Source organism: Stomoxys calcitrans, chromosome 3 (genome assembly GCF_963082655.1).
Source record: "Stomoxys calcitrans chromosome 3, idStoCalc2.1, whole genome shotgun sequence".
Classification (NCBI taxonomy): domain Eukaryota; kingdom Metazoa; phylum Arthropoda; class Insecta; order Diptera; family Muscidae; genus Stomoxys; species Stomoxys calcitrans.
This window is the reverse complement of record NC_081554.1, coordinates 108,229,844-108,248,832: the sequence shown is the minus strand read 5'-3', so window position 1 is coordinate 108,248,832 and position 18,989 is coordinate 108,229,844. Positions and strand designations below refer to the sequence as shown.

The window sequence follows — 18,989 nt, the reverse complement described above, 5'->3', positions numbered from 1 at the left end:
TCGTTGTTCCATAGGGTTGCCTGCGAATTCGTTGCCCAAGCCCTTAACTCGGACTACGACGACCCAAAAGGCTTCGGGTTAACCGAGTTTATTGACTGCAGTTCTCTGGCCTTCACTGCCAAATCGTCGGCTTTCTCATTCCCAGATATTACACTATGGCCCGGCAACCAAACGATGCGGATCGTGCCATCCTCAGAGAACGCGTTAGTCTCCTTCTTACATTCCAACATTGTTCGTGATCTTACCGTCCTGGTAGTTATTGCCCTTAAGGCAATTTTACGGTCCGTAAAGATGCAGGACAGTATTATGGTTAGGAAGTCTAAAAAAGATAGCAGTCCCTGGGTTCTTAATGTAGACCCCCAGGCCCACTCTGACCTCTAGCTTAGATCCATCCGTGTAACATGATCTTCCAGAAGGCAATACTAGGGTTCCGTCAATCCAAGACTGTATCGCTGGCAGTAGTGCCTTGCACTCGACCTCAAGTGTCGTCTCAGGTATCCAATCGGAAACCTCTTCTATTCCCTCCAGGTTTTCTATCGTCGCCTCGATTATACCTCACACTTAATCTGTGTGTCTATGGGTCGGATATTTAGAATGGTTTCCATTATCCTAGTAGGAATGGTCGTCATCGCTCCGCTTCTGCCAAGGCAACATGTTTTCTGAACCTGTTGTATAATCCCAACGTCGCACTTTTTCTCCATCGCCGTCCACCAAACTACTGAGGCGTAAGTAAGTATTTGTTTAATCACGTTCCTGTAGAGCCACTGGACTATCCTCGGATTCCGGCCCTTAGTGCCAAACATATGTGAGCCTTCTCAGTACGCTACTGAAAGTGACATTTCCATTTTGTACAATTTGGATAGCAAGTAGCTGTAAGTGGACTGTATGTTTTATTGAAGCTCCCAAATTGTAAGAAATGAAAAAGAGAACAGTTGAAATAAAAGGCAACAGATTAGATTTCACCGTTACAGTTTATTACATTTCAGTAAGCCCTTACCGCCTTCTTGGGATGATGCTGCACAAGTGATTTAATGGCGGTGCAAGAAAGTTAAAAGTGTGTAGATTTAAGAAAAGGCGAATTGGAAATTTGGTCAACATGGCCGCTCTTTATCCGTTTGAGTGAAAGCTTTTGGCCCTTTTGCATCCAGAATAGATAAAAGGGTTGCCAAGTTGACCAATAAAAGCAAATCCGCGGGAAATTATGAACATAAAGATACTTAAAACTATTTCAAAGATTTATTTCAATGTAATTCAGTAAGGTATGTAATTCTATTATATATGTGTGTACTTATGTTAGCATAAGGATAGGTTTGTTGAACTGGCTTCAACATGCCGGCCCCCTTGCACTAGTGCAACTTAGTAGTGGCAGGCACCGGAAATTGTCCACCCGAATATGGTGCTTTGGGCGATCGGCATCGTGGAGGATGTTTGGATCATGCCGGCCTTCAAAATTTTAGGAAGCTGGTCGTTAGCGATTACAACCTCGATATTTTTTGGTGCAAAGAAATGTGGATCCGCTAAGTCGGTAATCTGGTCATATGTTGTCTTCAATTTTTCATCTGGGACCGTTGTTGGAAGTGCCATATTCAGCTGCGACTTTACTACACCAGACACTTGTATTTTGGCAGTGGGGTCCTGGTAAGACTGCAGATTAAGTGTGCAGTACTCTTTTCCGTCCTTCTTTGTGGTCTTGAGGTGTAGTCTATCCACCAATCCTCGTACAATTATAGTTTGTACGCCGCCTGAATTCAAAAGCAGTCTTGTTTTTTCTGGACCTTTGGAAGTAAGGCACCGTCCTAGGGCAGTAGGCAGAAAAACGTGCGTTTTTGACCGACGGCTTAGACGCTCGTCAACATAAGATTTCTTCCGATGAATGGATGATGATGGACGTCTTTGGGTTTCAGATTTGGATCGGGGTTGAGTTTTGCTGTCTTTGCGTTTAAGTGTTGTTATTGCTGATGAATCCACGTGTATTAGTGTGTGATGGTGGCTTTGGCATACCATGCACGTTTTCCTCGACGGGCACCAATGTCTCGTGTGTGTTGTGCATAAGCAGTTGAAACAAAAGCCTTTGTCTTTCACCACTTCACGTCTTTTGGCAATGGTCATTCCCAGAAAAGTTGGACACGACTTCAAAAAATGTCTTTCTTGGCAGATACGGCATTTGGGTGGGCTATAGTTTGAACAAGTTGTTAGATTTATAAAATATGTGAACAGATTGATGGGTGGAAACATTTTTAGGCATTTGGCAAAATACAAAGTTTTACTACTGGACGGACCAGTGTCCCATTCTGGGTACGTATCTCAGCAACGCGAACATTAGAATCCTTTCCCTTAAAAACTTTCAGGACCCTTCCCAGACACCATTCGTTTGGTGGAAGGTTGTCCTCTTTGACAACAACAAAATCATTTTCCTTTAAGTTTTGCTGTGCAGATTTCCATTTATATCTACGCTGCAGTTCGCAAATGTATTCTGTCTTCCAACGCTTCGAAAATTGAATTTGCAGTGCCTTGAGCCTCTGCCAGCGATTCAGCAAAGACAAGTTGTCGGAGCAATCCTCGGGAATCGCCATTAAAGAGGTTCCCCTTAGGAAATGACCAGGAGTGAGCGGGATTAAGTCAGTAGGGTTTTCGCTCATAGGAGAAAGGGGTCTTGAATTAAGTACACTTTCGATACGAACAAGAAGAGTGGAGAACTCTTCAAAGGTAAATTTAGAATTAGAAGCCACTTTTCGCAAATGTGACTTCATGCTTTTGACAGCTGCCTCCCACAATCCACCCATATGTGGAGCGTGAGGCGGAATGAAGTGCCACGAAAAATCATGCAAACTGTATTTGTCGGATATGAATTTGTGAACAGTTTTTAGAAATGTTTTGTAATCTTGTGCCAGGGATCTACTCGCCCCAACAAAGTTTGTTCCATTATCTGAAAATACTTTGCTTGGAAATCCCCTTCTACCTACAAATCGATTGAATGTAGACAAGAATGCTTCGGTTGTAAGATCTGGATTGGAATGGATTGCTCGGGTAGATAGGCAAACAAATATAGCAGCGTATCCCTTCAGTAATTTGGCATTTCTAAGTTTTGATGACTTTATATCGAAGGGTCCGGCAAAATCAATCCCAGTGTGTGTGAAAGGCAATGAAAATGTACATCTTTCTTTTGGAAGAGCAGCCATGATTTGGCTGCGAACACGATGCTTGTAGATAGTACAGGTTCTGCACTTTCGAATGCATTGTCGTATGGCACTTTTCAATCGTATAATATGAAATTCTTGACGAATTGCCCGTAACATAACTTGGTGCTCAGAATGCAGCAATATATTGTGAGTGAATTCGATAAAGAGTTTGCAATATCATGAGTTCTCCGGCAGAATAATAGGATGTCTTTCATTGTATCTTAAATCAGAATTCGCCAGACGTCCGTTGACTCGTAGCAGTTCATGTTCGTCAAGAAATGGGTTCAGCGGCAAGAGTCTGCTATTTGAGCTTATAGGTCGGTTGTTCTTGAGAGCCTGGTATTCAGCAGTGTAATGCGTTATTTGAGCATATCTAATTAGTTGAAACTTTACAGTGTTCATTTCCTGAGAAGTGAGGTATTCGTTTCGCATCTCGGGAGTAGCTTGCTTTCGACATTTCCGGGCAAATCGAAATATCCAACAAATAACTCTCAAAGCTCGACTGAATGATGAAAACCGATCCAGAATCTCCTCAGTTTGTGTCTGGGTTTGACAGGCAACCACCTTCTTCTCTAATTCAGGCTCTTTAAACGTGATCTGCTTTGGCCAGAAGTCTGGATTTTTCAGAAGCCACTTGGGCCCATGCCACCAAATCGACTTTAACTCCAATTCAGATGGAGTAGCACCACGCGTGCCAATGTCTGCTGGGTTTTCATTCGTAGGAACATGTCTCCAAGTTGCATTACCCACGTTATCCAATATTTCCGATATTTTGTTTGCCACAAACGTCTTCCAGTGATATGGAGGCTTGTCTAACCACGCTAACACTATTGTGGAATCGGACCACAGATATATATCAGTTGTAGTGAAATGCATGTTTCTACCAACGCATTTTAGCAATTTTGACAATAGTGCTGCCCCGCATAATTCAAGCCTCGGCAGACTAACAGTTTTCAGAGGCGCAACTTTACTTTTGGATACCAATAAGTGGGAGCAAACATTGTTATCTGCCGAGACAGTACGGATATACAAACAGGCACAGTACGCTTTCTCTGATGCGTCACAAAATCCATGAATTTGTACCTGCCTTCCCGGCAAAAACTTAATCCAACGAGGAATCTTAATGTTCTCAATATCTGGGAAATCGGAAATGAAATCATTCCATTGCTGCAGTGAATGTGGCTTTACTTCCTCATCCACTCTTCTTGTTCGTATCGAAAGTGTACTTAATTCAAGACCCCTTTCTCCTATGAGCGAAAACCCTACTGACTTAATCCCGCTCACTCCTGGTCATTTCCAAAGGGGAACCTCTTTAATGGCGATTCCCGAGGATTGCTCCGACAACTTGTCTTTGCTGAATCGCTGGCAGAGGCTCAAGGCACTGGCTTTACTTCCTCATCCCAATCAGTTCCGTCCATCCAGAGTTGTTGTAAAAGAATTTTGGCTACCACTATAATAGGTGCCAGCCAACCAGCAGGATCAAACAGTTTGGCCACTATCGATAGAATTTTACGTTTAGTAAATGGAGCAGAATGAACATTGATATTGGCCACTTTGTAGAAAAAAGTATCAGTCATAGCATTCCAACGAATGCCTAGAGTTTTTGTCTCGCTGCAATCTTCCAGTTTCAGAAAATCTTCGCATAGAAGATCCTCGGGGGGGCAAATTTAGTAGAATTTGTGGATGATTTGCCGTTAGTTTCTTTAACGGAAATCCCGCAGAAGACAGCAAATCAACCAACTCCAAGAGAAACGACTTTGCTTCAATTAAAGAATGCCCTCCCGAAAGTATATCGTCAACGTATACTTGATCTTTTAGTATAGATGCTGCCACTGGATGTGTGGACTCTCCATCTTCACTCAATTGCAGAAGGGTACGAATGGCCAGGTACGGAGCACAGTTTACTCCAAATGTTACTGTTTTTAAACAGTAATCTTGAATTTTTTCAGTAGGTGATTTTCTAAACACAATCCTTTGAAAATCTCTGTCAGTGTCATGAACATAAATCTGGCGATACATCTTCTGAATGTCGCCATTAAAGACATATCTAAAAAAACGCCACCTTAAGATGACATTCATCAAATCGTTCTGAAGGATTGGTCCTGTGTGAAGAATGTCATTCAACGACAAGCCAGAAGACGTTTTCTTAGAAGCATTGAAAACAACTCTAACTTTGGTTGAAACGCTTTCAGGTCTTACCACAGCATGATGTGGTAAGTAATAAGAAGAATAACGTGAGTTGTCACAAATTTCAGATGATGTGGTTGGTTCCATGTGGTCAAGATCTACGTATTCAGAAAGGACATTACAGTATTCTGAAGCTAGTTCGGCCGATTTCTCAAAAGTCTTCTCCATTCTCATGAATTGACCCATGGCAGCTCGCCTAGATGATCCGAGAGCGGATTCCGGAGGGAGATCACGCCGGAAAGGTAACCTAACAACATATCTGCCATCAGATCGACGATTTGTTGTCTCCTTGTAGAATTGTTCACACCACATATCATCCTCAGAAACAGTTTTCAGCGATGGAACCTCCTCTAGTTCCCAGAATCGTTTAAGCTGCTCATTGATGGGGTCAGGGGACGCTACCCACGATGCAAATGTGGAAACAGAACGAACAGTCGGAGGGCCACTCAATACCCACCCGAATTCTGTTTCTTGTACCAGAAGAGTTCCAGATATATTCTTTTGCACCCCAGTTTTCAGAATAAACGGTAAAACATCACTTCCCAGAAGCATATCTATTTGAGCAGGCTTACAGAAATTCGGATCCGCCAGATCTATCCGACGTAACTCAGACCAGCCAGAAATACGGGTGGGATTGGCAGGCATTAAGTGATTCATGTTCGAAACGACTACAGCAGTTAGATTCAATTTAAAATCAGATTTAAGAGATTTTAGAACAACATGACAAAGTCTCGAAGAATTCTCCAAAATTGTACCTCCGAGTCCCGAGATCGTCGTGAACGACTTTTCAGTTGGTATAGAAAATCTGTTGACAATGCGATTTGAAATGAAGGACTCTTGCGAACCTTGATCAATAAATGCTCTTATTGTAAAATCTACTCCTAAGAGTTCCAAGTTCACAAGAACTGTTGGAAGAACAGTGCCTTCGCCAGAATTGGCGCAATGGGATTGAACAAACGATGGACTAGAAAAAGCTTCATCCGACGTGGTCGGTTGCTCTTCGTACTGCGCATCAATATGGAAAGACGTCACCTGGGCCTGTGATCTTTGTTGAGAGCCATTGCGATCTCCAGCGTGATCAGAATCAGGATGTAACAGCGTGTGATGCTGTTGTTGGCACCTCAGACAGAGCTTGTCACTTTGGCAAGTCTGGGCACCATGTCCGTAGGACAAGCAATTTTCACAGACTTTGTTTTCCGTCACGAACTTCTTCTTTTGCGATAATGGCCAAGACTTAAATTTCACACAAGAACGCAGAGCATGATTCTGCTTGCAGACTCTACAGGGTCGGAAATTCATCTCAGACTTAGCATGGAAGTTTTGAGATTTGTTCAAAACAGGAGGATTGTTCGCCGGTTTTCTCATATCCGTAATAGACTCGAGCATATCTAATCTTCTCGATATGAACTCGTCGAGTTGGCCCCACGAGGGCATCTGTTTATGGTCAGTGAGTGAACTCTCCCATGCAGTCAAAGTTTCTTCAGGCAACTTTGACGAAACCCAATAAACCAATATGGGGTCCCATGCGATCACGGAAACATTGTACGTTCTCAAAACTGATAGACAATTGTTGATCGTGTACTGCAAATTACGAAAATTCTTTCCCTTCTCTGAATTTACATGCTCAATTTCAAATATCTTTCTCAGTTGGTGGTTAATGAGAATCCGCTTATTCTTATAACGCTGTCGTAATGCCTCCCATGCTAGATTAAAATTGTCATCAGTCAAAGCAAATCGCTTAACAATTTGGTTCGGTTCCCCACGGGTTTTCGCCCTGAGATGAAACAGCTTCTGTGCAGGGGATAGTTTAGGGTGTTTCCCATAGATGGCCGAAAACATATCCCTAAAACTAGGCCACTTATCGTACCCGCCACTAAATAGTTCTGTGTCACAGGGTGGAACTTTAAGAGAAAACCCAGATTCCGGACTTTTCAATTCAGGCATGTCCCTTATCAATGAAGTCTCTAGTTTCTGTCTCTCAACCTGCATTAAATCCAAAATGGATGCCTTACAACACTTGTAAGATCTACAAGACTCAGTAAATTTCGAGTGAATCGACTCCCTCACCTCTTTAGTGCTCTCAGGCTTCTCAGAAGTCATATCAGTTTCATACACGAGAACAAGTTGACGCCAGCGGCGTTCCAAGTCGTCAAGCTCTACTTGCAAACTTGAAGAGGTGTGGTCTTCAAGTGGAATACCAGAAAAGTTAGCGCAAAAAGTGACCACTTGGTCGGAAAAGAAGATGAATTTCTGTGAACTCATTTTGGTAGACGGAAAACGAAACTGAAAATGGCAACTGAAAACAGCAAACCAAAGGTTTTCACAGCAGTAGAAAAAGAGAGTCGTGTGCGAAAGAAAATAAAATATGTCAGAAATAACCCGCGATAAAACTGAACAAACAGGTCGAACAAGATCGTTACCCTTATTATACAGACAATAATTTAAACTGCCTGAAACATTCAAATAAGAGCTATATTCATACAAGCAGATCCGAAAATCGAAGTTCCAATTAGAAACCACAACAATTTGTACCAAATCTGGAAATGTTTGGCAATCGCCACGTATCAGGCAAACCCTTTATGCACTTTCAAGTTTAATAGATACACCAGTGAGAAATTCAAACGTATCTTACTATCAATAATGAGATCCTTCTCATATACACATATTCATACAAACGCTGCTGCTGCATATTCACACAAACGCTGCTGCTATCACTCGACCAGTAACTTTCAAGATAAAATGTATCTACAATCGAGTCTGTTTGTAGAATCAAATATGTTTCCCATTAGCATAAGTTCACATAAGTTAAAGACGTTTAAATTAAAAGATCTTTAATTATAAAACTTTGTAAAATATGTGATGTGTAGTTAGCTACAATTTAGTAAATTATAACATTGACAAAGTAATTTGTATTTCAATTAACAATTTTTCAATTAAACAGGTTTCCCATTAAGTGATGCGAAATGTGTGAAAACGTCCTTTAACTCAATTGGTCCAAGTAATTGTTTTCAATTAACCAATTCTTTCAATTAAAAGGTGTTCAATTAAGCGGATTCTACGTATTTCGCAAGAGGTAGGTATTTCAGACAGGTATAACCATTATTCAGAAAAATATGACTGGGTCATATACTACGATGTCTTTTCCTCATCATTCATATCTTTTCACTATCATAAAAGACGTTCAAATCAGTTACAACTTCACCTCCGTGCCATAGATGCACTCATGTACTTTCCAACACACATTCAGAAATATGAACCCTCTGTAAACTTGTTCTATATTCCTCTCCCAGAGCTTTAAAATGAACAAATATTCGAGGACAGGAAAAAAACAATCATAAATAGCCTGAAAGTCACTTCCAACTGGAGACAAATTATCAAGCAACCAAATCGAAAGAAAATGTAAATTGCAAACCAATGTATCAAATCTCGTTCCTCCACTTTTATTAATAATAAACTAGGAGCTCTTATAAAATAGTTCGTGTTATGTATTTGATAACACAAGAGAGAGACTCACCAGTTGCCACGACAACCAGAAACTATCTGGTAACTCCTCAGCCGCCTTCAAGAGCACCTTTGCATATACATATGAAACGAGAGGGGTGAGTGAACAACGACAGACCTCACTACAGTTTGCAGACAACCAACTTGCAAAATTCCTTCTCCCCTCAGCAATGTGTGCGATCTCCCCTCACAACTCCTGAGCTCGAATCTGCATCTCTGTCCACACAGTTGTGGACCTCTCCTCCAGCTGTCGTCAAGTAGTATGGAAGGCCTCCAATACGTACGGCAACGGGCCCCCTTCAGCGGTCTCTGTGTACAGGCTAACACCCAATAATTCGTTGGTGGCACTCACAACTATTCCGAAAAATTATCTGCCAATCTATGAGTTCAAGTATGCACATTCGTATAACGCCTCGCAATTATTCGTGCGAACGTCAAATCAAAGCGCTTTCGGTTTCCGTAAAGAAATGGCTCAACACATGGAAAATTAAAGGTACTCGACAATTAAAATTTCCCCGTGACAATTCACTACATTCAAACTGATGCTCCTTAACAAGTGTACCGCTTTTATTTCTCCAAAGTTTGTAGTTTTGTCGGGTGTCAAATTGTGCCTAACCCATGCACATGATATCTGTTGTCACTTGAAATGATTACTGAGCCTCGCCTTTGTTTTTGTCAACCAACCGGTAGGCAGCGCAGTTTCCAAATTGCAGGGCAGAAGTTCTTATTGCTTTCTATTGAAAACAGAGAATTGAGACACCACCGCTAATAGGCGAAAGATGCAAAAAAACCAAAATTGCAAATGAGCAGCACCATACAAGCATGTTTGCGTTTGGTAGGTATTGAAATAAAAAGACCTACACGTAAGAATAAAAGAAAAAACAACAAACCACCGTGGATGTTAGTGGCCACCTGTGCCCTTACAAATGGGAGTTGCAGTACTCTTATTTAAGAGAGTAGCCTTTTCGTTCTCTTATTAAGCCGCGGGTCGATGTGAGTGGATGAGGTTGTTGTTCGAGCCCAAGGTAAGAGAGCCGTTTATGCAATATCTGTAGCTGGTGGGGTGAGTTATGAAACTTGCAGGAATGTATGTAAATTGTATGATCTATATAGCAAAACCAAGGCAGCGTGTGCAAATAATAAATGCAATCTCCTCTTTAACTGTATGTACTGGTAAATGCGTAATGTAATATATATGTACATATATGCGTTTAATTTAGCATAGGTTTCAAATTCAAACTGTTCCCTTATCTCTTAGACTTGAAACGGTGGTATAGAACATTTGTAATTAAAAAAAAAAAATATAAAGAGAAAATATTCACAACGGCAAAGTAAGGCCTTCTGAAACTAATTTGACGCTTGTGAAGCCCAAATTAACTACGCAACTTCTCCTAGGTAAGGCAAAAATCATCGATTTCCCAAAGTTAAGTGGCGCTCGTGAAGCCCAAGTAACTAGCACATAAACAGAGTTGCAAATCAGAGTAATGATGAAGAGCGCTCTCGTGAAAAACGCTCAGAGTATATATGTATGTTAAAGCATATAAAAGTATACGACTATGTACAGCAAGGCGATTTCAAACTTATACGTGAATATGGTAAAGCTTTTAATTAAAGTAAACTCAAACACTTCACTTTCCCAGAATGAACTTTGTATATACAAATTATGCCGAATTGCCATCATCCAATTTATATAAAATATAAATTCGTATCCGTTCACAATTTTATAAATCTACATACCTTTTCTCCATGACTCAGAATTAGAATAGATGATATGCAACTTAAAACAGTGGACGTGATCCAAGATTATTTTCGTCTGCACAACTTTTTTCAGTTCCTCGGACGGTTCGAAAGGACCATGTACAATTTGGATAGCAAGTAGCTGTAAGTGGACTGTATGTTTTATTGAAGCTCCCAAATTGTAAGAAATGAAAAAGAGAACAGTTGAAATAAAAGGCAACAGATTAGATTTCACCGTTACAGTTTATTACATTTCAGTAAGCCCTTACCGCCTTCTTGGGATGATGCTGCACAAGTGATTTAATGGCGGTGCAAGAAAGTTAAAAGTGTGTAGATTTAAGAAAAGGCGAATTGGAAATTTGGTCAACATGGCCGCTCTTTATCCGTTTGAGTGAAAGCTTTTGGCCCTTTTGCATCCAGAATAGATAAAAGGGTTGCCAAGTTGACCAATAAAAGCAAATCCGCGGGAAATTATGAACATAAAGATACTTAAAACTATTTCAAAGATTTATTTCAATGTAATTCAGTAAGGTATGTAATTCTATTATATATGTGTGTACTTATGTTAGCATAAGGATAGGTTTGTTGAACTGGCTTCAACACATTTTTTATATTTCAATTCTTTACTTGATAAAAAGTGGTTTCTGCAAAGCCTTTCCGGCCTGTCTGCAGATAATCTAAATTCATTTGTGTAAATTCAATTTGAAGCTCAGCTGTAAGGAATTATTTTTATATTTTGAGATCAATTGACTATAACATGTTTTCCAAAATTTTAGAAGTATACAAATAATTTAATTATATTGGGAAATCGTTTTCTACTTTCTGTGTTGTATAGCTGCTGTGGGCACACTGTTGAAGCTCATTGGTAGAGTAACAGCCAGAGAAAATTTTCCATAATCTGTACGATAATATGGAAACGTCCCTGAGCTCGTTGTCGAGTATATTCCTTCTATATCAAGTATTTCAAGATCAGCATATAGTTGTTTTCGGTTGTGCAAGCATTGTTCGATGGTATTTTGTATTGTACTCGTATTTAGTAAATAATGTTTGCTTTTATAAAGTTTTTTGATGTTTGTTTGTTTGTTCCATGTTTGTTCCATGTTTGTTCCATGTTCTGTAGTGGATTCCAGGATTCTGTCGTGGAGAAATACGTTTATAATAACATTTGCTCAGGTGAAAAAGTGAGAAATTAACTTGCCTCAGTTTTTTTATGATATATTCGACGTGGGCTTTCCATTAAAATAAAGTGTCCAGATGTACCCTAAGTTCTTGTTGTTGTTGTAGCCGTTTATTGTGTTCTATCTTTTGTCTGCTTGATTGTGTTGAGTGTCAAGACTCAGGAACTATGCGACTAAGATGGAGTGCGTCCACGGGGATCTGGTTCCGGACGGGCAGTTAAACAGGTGACGTGTATCGTGCGGTCCCTGGTTAAAATCGGGACATACATCTTGCACTTCGGCATCAATCCTTGCTCTATAGGAGTTGAGGCGGCTGCATCTGCCGGAACGTAATTGAGCCATAACTACTCTGGTTTGCCGGGGGAAATCAATTTCTTCAGGTGCAACGGGAGGCGGTCGTGCTTCAAGGACTACGGTCACCTGGTAGCCATTTACCGCATCTGTTACCGTGTCTGCATGAATCATGTCTAGACCCGCTTGATATACCGCTTGATTTAGAGGTTATCTCTTGTAGCGCTGAACCTCACGCTCTAGATCGTGTAGATCTACCTTAAGGCTTCTGGGCGGTGGATATCTATCCACAAGATGATAATTTGGATGGTCTCTGCGATAACAGCCCAAAAGGTATTGCTTAGACAGCATGAAGTTATGTCTTCGTAAGAATCTTTGTCTCCTGATGGAGGTGGTCCACATGAGAACTGAGAAGAGAGTCCGTCGCAGTTCGGAGGGCGGCATTCTGACAGATCTGAAAAAATTCCACTGCGTGTCGCAAAGATGACGAGACCACACTGGCGCTTCATAACTTACCACAGACTGGCCAATTACTTTGTGCGTGGTCAACAAGGTTTCTTTGTCTGCACGCCATGTGCTGCCAGCGAGTGACTTGAGAATATGTAAGAGCTGTCAAATATGACGCCAAGTATTTTGGGACACTTGATGGTCGGAATCATTTTTCCGTCGACCATCACTGTCAGCTCAGTATTCACCTCACGCGTATTTGTAGTGAACAATGTGGCTGAAGATTTGGTGGCGGATATCTTCAGATTTCTTGCAGCGAAATATGAGGCAAGTTCGTTGAGGTAGACGTTCAACCTATCGTAGATGTCATCAATGGGTGGGGGGCCTGATGCCATGATCGTGCAATCGTCCGCATATGACACGATCTCTATGCCGTCTGGAGGGGGTGTAATGGAGGATAGGTAGAGGCTTAACAGTGCCGGAGATATCACCCCGCCTTGGGAAGCTCCCTGTTTCACTCTACGCTGCTTCGACTTCCTATCCCTAAATTCCACAAATGACTGGCGACCACACAGATAATTCGCGACCCAGCATTTCAAGCCTGGCTGGAGGGACGTGTTGGCGATGTCCTCCAAAAATTTTGGCACGGCTGACCGCGTCGAATGCCTTCGATAGGTCCCGTGCTACGAGGACCGTCCCATCACATGACCTGGGCTGATTGAAACCACGGCAAATGTGTGCGGTGATGGCATGCAAAGCTGTTGTTGTGCTGTGCAGTCTTCGAAATCCATGTTGATGCTCGGAGAGTAGAAGTATTTATATGTATTGACAAGTTCTTCTTGTGTGTTGCATTTATCATGGCGATGATTGTTGTCTGCCGAATTCATGCTTTGTAGAAAATTGTTGCTGTGAAAAGTTATTTGTATGTTTGAGCATGGTATATGTTTTGGTCTTAATGTATTATTTTGGTTTTATTTGCATTAATAATCAAATCGCTGCCATGACACCACCTTGAAAGGGTATGCATTCTGTATCATTTTTATAGCTGAGTTTAAGCGTTTGTCTCTGACAATTAGTGCTGTATCATCAGCGTATGCAAATGTTTTGCTATTTTGTAATTGTTTCCACATTTTGTCGGCATATAAAATGTACAAAATTGGTCCAAGATTTGAGCCTTGTGTCACACCAAATCTTACGGCATACTTTGACTTACGTTGCTATCAATTTTTACCTTGAAATAACGACATTGGTGATAGTTCTTTAGCCATTTTTGAAGCTTTCCGCGAATTCCGTTTCATTCCAAATTTCTATTAATTTTTCATGGGAGAGGGTAACAAAGGCTTTACTGAAATCTACAAATAACGCGTTGCAATGTATATTTTCCTCGAGACATTGTTTTATATGGTTTGAAAATAGGGCCAGTAGTTTGTTGATATTTTTACCTTTTTGAAAACAAAACTGGTTTTTGTCGATGATTTTGTATTTCCCCAAGAAATTGTTTAACCTTCTGGTGACTACTTCCTCCATCACCTTTTCCACAACTGATAATATCGATATGGGTCTGTACTTGTTATATTCTCTCTTGCATCCATTTTTGTATATTTTCAGCTCATCTGGTAATGTTTCACCTTCATGACTGGTGTTAATTGGATTCACCATGATTGGTGTCAAAATATGAGCATAGTTTTTTAGATCAATAGCTCTGATTCCGTCAGCGCCTGGGCTTTTGTTTATATTTAGTTTTATTAGTGTGCTATGTATTTCGTTTTCCTTTACGTTTTCAAAGTATATTGTGTTTGGCAAAAAGTTATGCTAAAAACTTATTGCTTTTATATTACAAATATGCATCAAGTTTTCCACATTCCCTTTGAAGTATTTTGCAAAATTTTCTGTTACATTTTTCATACATTGGCCGGAAACATTTATTTTTATCGCCCTATCAAGGATGCTTATCTTTTATACCCTCCACCATAGGATGGGGGTATACTAATTTCGTCATTCTGTTTGTAACTCTTGTTGTGCTTGTTCGTCATGACATTTTAAGTCGATCTAGCCATGTCCGTCCGTCTGTCTGTCGAAAGAACGCTAACTTTGGAAGGAGTAAAGATAGCAGCTTGAAATTTGGCACGAATACTTCCTAATAGTGTAGGTCGGTTGGGATTGTAAATGGGCCATATCGGTCCATGTTTTGATATAGTTGCCACATAAACCGATCTTGGATCTTGACTTCTTGAGTCATTAGAGGGCGCAATTCTCCTCCGATTTTACTGAAATTTTGCATGAGCTATTTTGTTATGATTTCCAATGACTGTGCTCAGTGTGGTTCAAATTGGCGCATAACCTAATATAGCCGTCATATAATCCGATCTGTGGTGTGGACTTCTTAAGCCTCTAGAGGGCGCAATTCTTATCCGATTTGGCTGAAATTTTGCATGAGGTGTTTTGTTAGGACTTCTAACATTAGTGCTAGGTATGGTTTAAATCGGTGCCTAACCTGATATAGCTGCCATATAAGCCGATCTTGAATCTCGACTTCTTGAGCCACTAGAGAGCGCAATTCTTATCCGATTTGGCTGAAATTTTGCAAGTGTTTCGTTATGACTTCCAACTGTTGTGCCAAATATGGTTTTTTTGGTCTATAACCTGATATAGCTGCCATATTAACCGATCTGGGACCTTAACTTCTTGAGCCTCTAGAGGTCGCATTTATTATCCGATTTGGCAGAAATTATGTACAATGACGTCTCTCATGACCTTCAACGTGTCAATTAAGGTCAGAATTGATGTTTAGCCTGATACAGCTCTCATATAAACCGATCTCCCTATTTTACTTCTTGAGCCCCTAAAGGGCGCAATATGTATTCGAATTGGCTGAAATTTTACACAACGACTTCTATTATGTTCTTCAACATTCAGTTTAATTATGGTCCGGACCATCGGACCAATTATGGTCCGGATCATCGGACCATATATTTGCCTAAAAAGAGATGCCGGGAAAAGAACTAGAAAAAAAGATCTATGGTGGAGCCATGTTTCTCTCATGTTATTTCTGTTTGCTATAAACTGTTTCATATTGTATTGATTTCACCGTACATGATGTTTTTATTTAATTTATTATTGTATGTTTTGTATATTTGTTCATTTGTTTTGTTTATTTCTTTTCAATGTTTTGTATAGCTTATCGCGAATATCGCAAGATTTTGGAAGTTCATTCGTTAGCCAGGGGTATGGATTCCTTTTAACAATATTATTATATTTTGTTTTGCATTTTTCATATATATTTTGAAAATTATCGGATATAATGTTAAACATTTAATTTTATAGCTTATTAGCTATTTTTGGTCTTGAATGGTGATTGAATTTCATTTATCAAGCGATTTACCTTTCCATTGTTTAGCTTACTTTTTAAGTCAAAGCTCTGCAAAACCACTGTATTATTCGTTGAACGCATAGTACTCTCAACTACTGTGTTATTGTTTTCTATCGCGTCATCTTTCGTACAGCCAAAGAGAGCGTAGTGATCAGGCTTTGTTTCACATTTGGAGATTATTTCATCTAAAGGCCGGTACTATATTCGGGTTTCGCGTTGAAACTCCGTATAAAACAAACAAACGGAAAAATCTGTCCAAAATGTGTTCGTTTCGTTATAACTTGTTGGTTCCACTAGGGAAAATTTACATTTCGGGACGCCCAGAGCACAACCACAGTCGCTGTGCAACAAGTCGTTTTCTAACGCAAAAAAAACGCGATTGCTAAACTTCTAATTGTAACTGTGTGTTTGCTAGTGTCAGTGATGTTGCTCACATGTACATAGTTACCTGGGTGGAAAAAAATAAAGTGTTTGTGGATGCATAAATAAGAAAATATTTTTTATATATAAATAAACATATTCGAAAGAAAAATAAATTTCTCTTTCACAACAAGCAACCCAATCAATCTGTACGAAATAATAAAGTTTTGTGGAAGAATGTGTTGTGCTTTTGGCCTTTCAATTACAACAACAATATTTGGATGAAAGTCGAAGATGCTGACAAAGGGCTTTGCAAGGTTGTGGTTGTTTAGCTCATAACTGTGAAAATACTACAAAATCAAATTATTTTTACGAATGAATGCTACATTTGTCTCTTTTTGAATTGTTTTGTGTTTCATTATTTATTAATAACAAATGAGTGGGTTTTGGTTGCAATTAAAACAACACACATACTCACATTTGTGTGTACACATGCACGTAAGCAGCTGATTAATTTTTTTTCCATATTAATTTGTATGTGTAAATGGCAAAATTTTGGCCAAAGAAACCAAAAAATGAAATAGGGTAACCTTGTCAAACCACCGAAAGAACGATTTTCGAAAAATTTTCCACAAAAAAGAGCTTAGTGCCAGCCTTAGTTCTGCAATGAATTTTTGAGTGTTCTTGTTTGGTGGACAATATACGGAAAGGATGGTAATGTGTTTGTTGTTGGAAGTTGTGAAGTTGGTAACTATTATTTCACATGATGTCGTATTTGTTGGAATTGCTTCAAAGCTAATACTTTCGTGTATGGACATAGCAATTCACCATCCCCGCCCCTCTGCTTTCTCTTTTTAAAAATATTTCATTATATCCATTTAAAGTGTAGAGGTGGTTTTCATATTAGTCTCAGTTAGAATTATTAGGTGTATTTTATTTAAAATTTGTTTTGTATAAGTTTGTAAAATGGTGCAATTTTTTCTAAGGGATCTTATGTTTAAGTGAATAAAAGAAAATAATATATTAAAAGGACTTACATCTTCATTTTACAACGTCAGAAATTCGATGGAGGTAAAAGAAAGAATAAGGAACGTGATATTAGAAAACGACAATATACATACTTGTAATATTTGATGTGGTATCATTATTTACAAATATACCAACACAATTGGCTTTAAAAAAACATCATGGGTAAGTGGGAACATCTCAAGGAACACACTAAGATGACGAAACAGATGTTCTTAAAAATCTTGCAATTCTATCTCATAGAAAACAACTATTTTAAATACGAGGAGAAGATTTACTATCAAACATATGGTATGCCATATGACACACTTTTGGACGAAGTGTTGGGGAAACTAAGAAGCCGAAATATAGAAATCAAGTTTTTAACGAAAAACGTGGACGACCTCTTGGGAATAATCATGAAACAAGACGAGCAGGAAATACTAAGGCTACTTAACACATATCACCCGAAAATTCAATTTACATTGGAAAGAGAAGTAGATGGCGAAATACTATTCTTGGGTATGAAAATTATAAGACAGGAGAACAAAATAGTTACAGACTGGTACAAGAAGGCAACGGCATCTGGACGAATTATGAACTACAACTCAACACAACCTAAAAGGATGAAGACAAATATGGCAACTAACTTTATCATAAAAGTTGTAGACCTTAGTGACGAGCAATATATTACACGCAATATAGCAAAAATAGAAACCATATTAAAATTAAACAATTTTCCTCCTTCACTTATAAAGACTCTTATTCAGAATGTTATTCACCCCAAACAATACAAATATGAAAAATCATCGGAAAATACTTATTTTCACAGTGTACCATATATTCCCAAATTAACAGAAAACAATGCTTGGGCACCAAACAGAGAAAATGAAATAAACAAAAATCGCATACAAATCAAACCACACACTACAAAAGCTGTTAACAACAACAACTACCAAAGCAGACAAACTCCAACTAGACAATGAAGTTTACGAATTGACGTGCAATGGCAAAGAAGGGGAACAATGCAATACGAAAACTGAAAATACGAATGGCAGAACACGAAGCAGACATCAAGAAAGGCAGAGAAAGCACAGCTTTATTATAACATATTAAAGAGACGGGACACAACATTGACTTCAAAGCTGTCAGAATTCTTGACAGAGAGAGAAATGAAAATAAGAGGTATACACTTGAAAGTTTACGTATACAACAGAGGATAGATAAGTCGATGAACAAGAAAGAGGACAAAGATAATATAAAGCTACAGTATTCCGTTGCAATAGTTTAGAGTGTAAACATAGTTCTGTGATATTAGTTTTAAATTTTTCGCTGCAATATTTTACATTTTATTTATTATAAATGTGTCGTGATGTCCAGTTTTTTAATAAATTAAGAGAATAATGCAAATGTAAACATATGTAAGTAAAAACCATAAAAGTAACAAAACAGAACAAAATATTGAAAATGCGTCTCTTGTTAATAGATTTCACTAAATAAACTATTGAAAAAGTCGGAAAAAAGCCGACGAAACGTCGAGAAAAGGATGAAATAAACTAGTTTTATTTGCATTTTGAAACATATTGACCCTAACAACCCGCAAAAATCACGTAAGAGAAAAGAAAATGAGTTAGTAAGATATTTCTGTTCAAGTTCATGGAAATTGCTTTATATTTCATTTGTATAATTCATGTTGAAAAAAAATATATATTTCTTGTTTTCTATTTCTTTTTT

The 18,989-nt window shown here is 39.0% G+C and overlaps 2 protein-coding genes across 3 annotated transcripts in view; one reads left to right on the top strand and one right to left on the bottom strand.

The window, feature by feature from the left end:
- Positions 1 to 18,989, top strand: part of LOC106087128 (uncharacterized) — a 632,434-nt gene that overhangs the window by 384,231 nt on the left and 229,214 nt on the right. The gene's annotated exons all lie outside the window — the stretch shown is intronic.
- Positions 966 to 10,837, bottom strand: LOC131996322 (uncharacterized). 2 transcript variants are annotated; one of them, XM_059365899.1, is made up of 2 exons: positions 10,605 to 10,837; positions 966 to 2,173 (listed from the first exon to the last, which is right to left on the bottom strand). In XM_059365899.1, the coding sequence occupies exons 1-2, from the start codon at positions 10,613 to 10,615 to the stop codon at positions 1,357 to 1,359; spliced, it is 828 nt and encodes a 275-aa protein (XP_059221882.1). In that variant the 5' UTR covers positions 10,616 to 10,837; the 3' UTR covers positions 966 to 1,356. The 2 variants fall into 2 exon arrangements, with proteins under 2 accessions (XP_059221882.1, XP_059221883.1); XM_059365900.1 differs by lacking the exon at positions 10,605 to 10,837 and adding an exon at positions 8,881 to 9,305.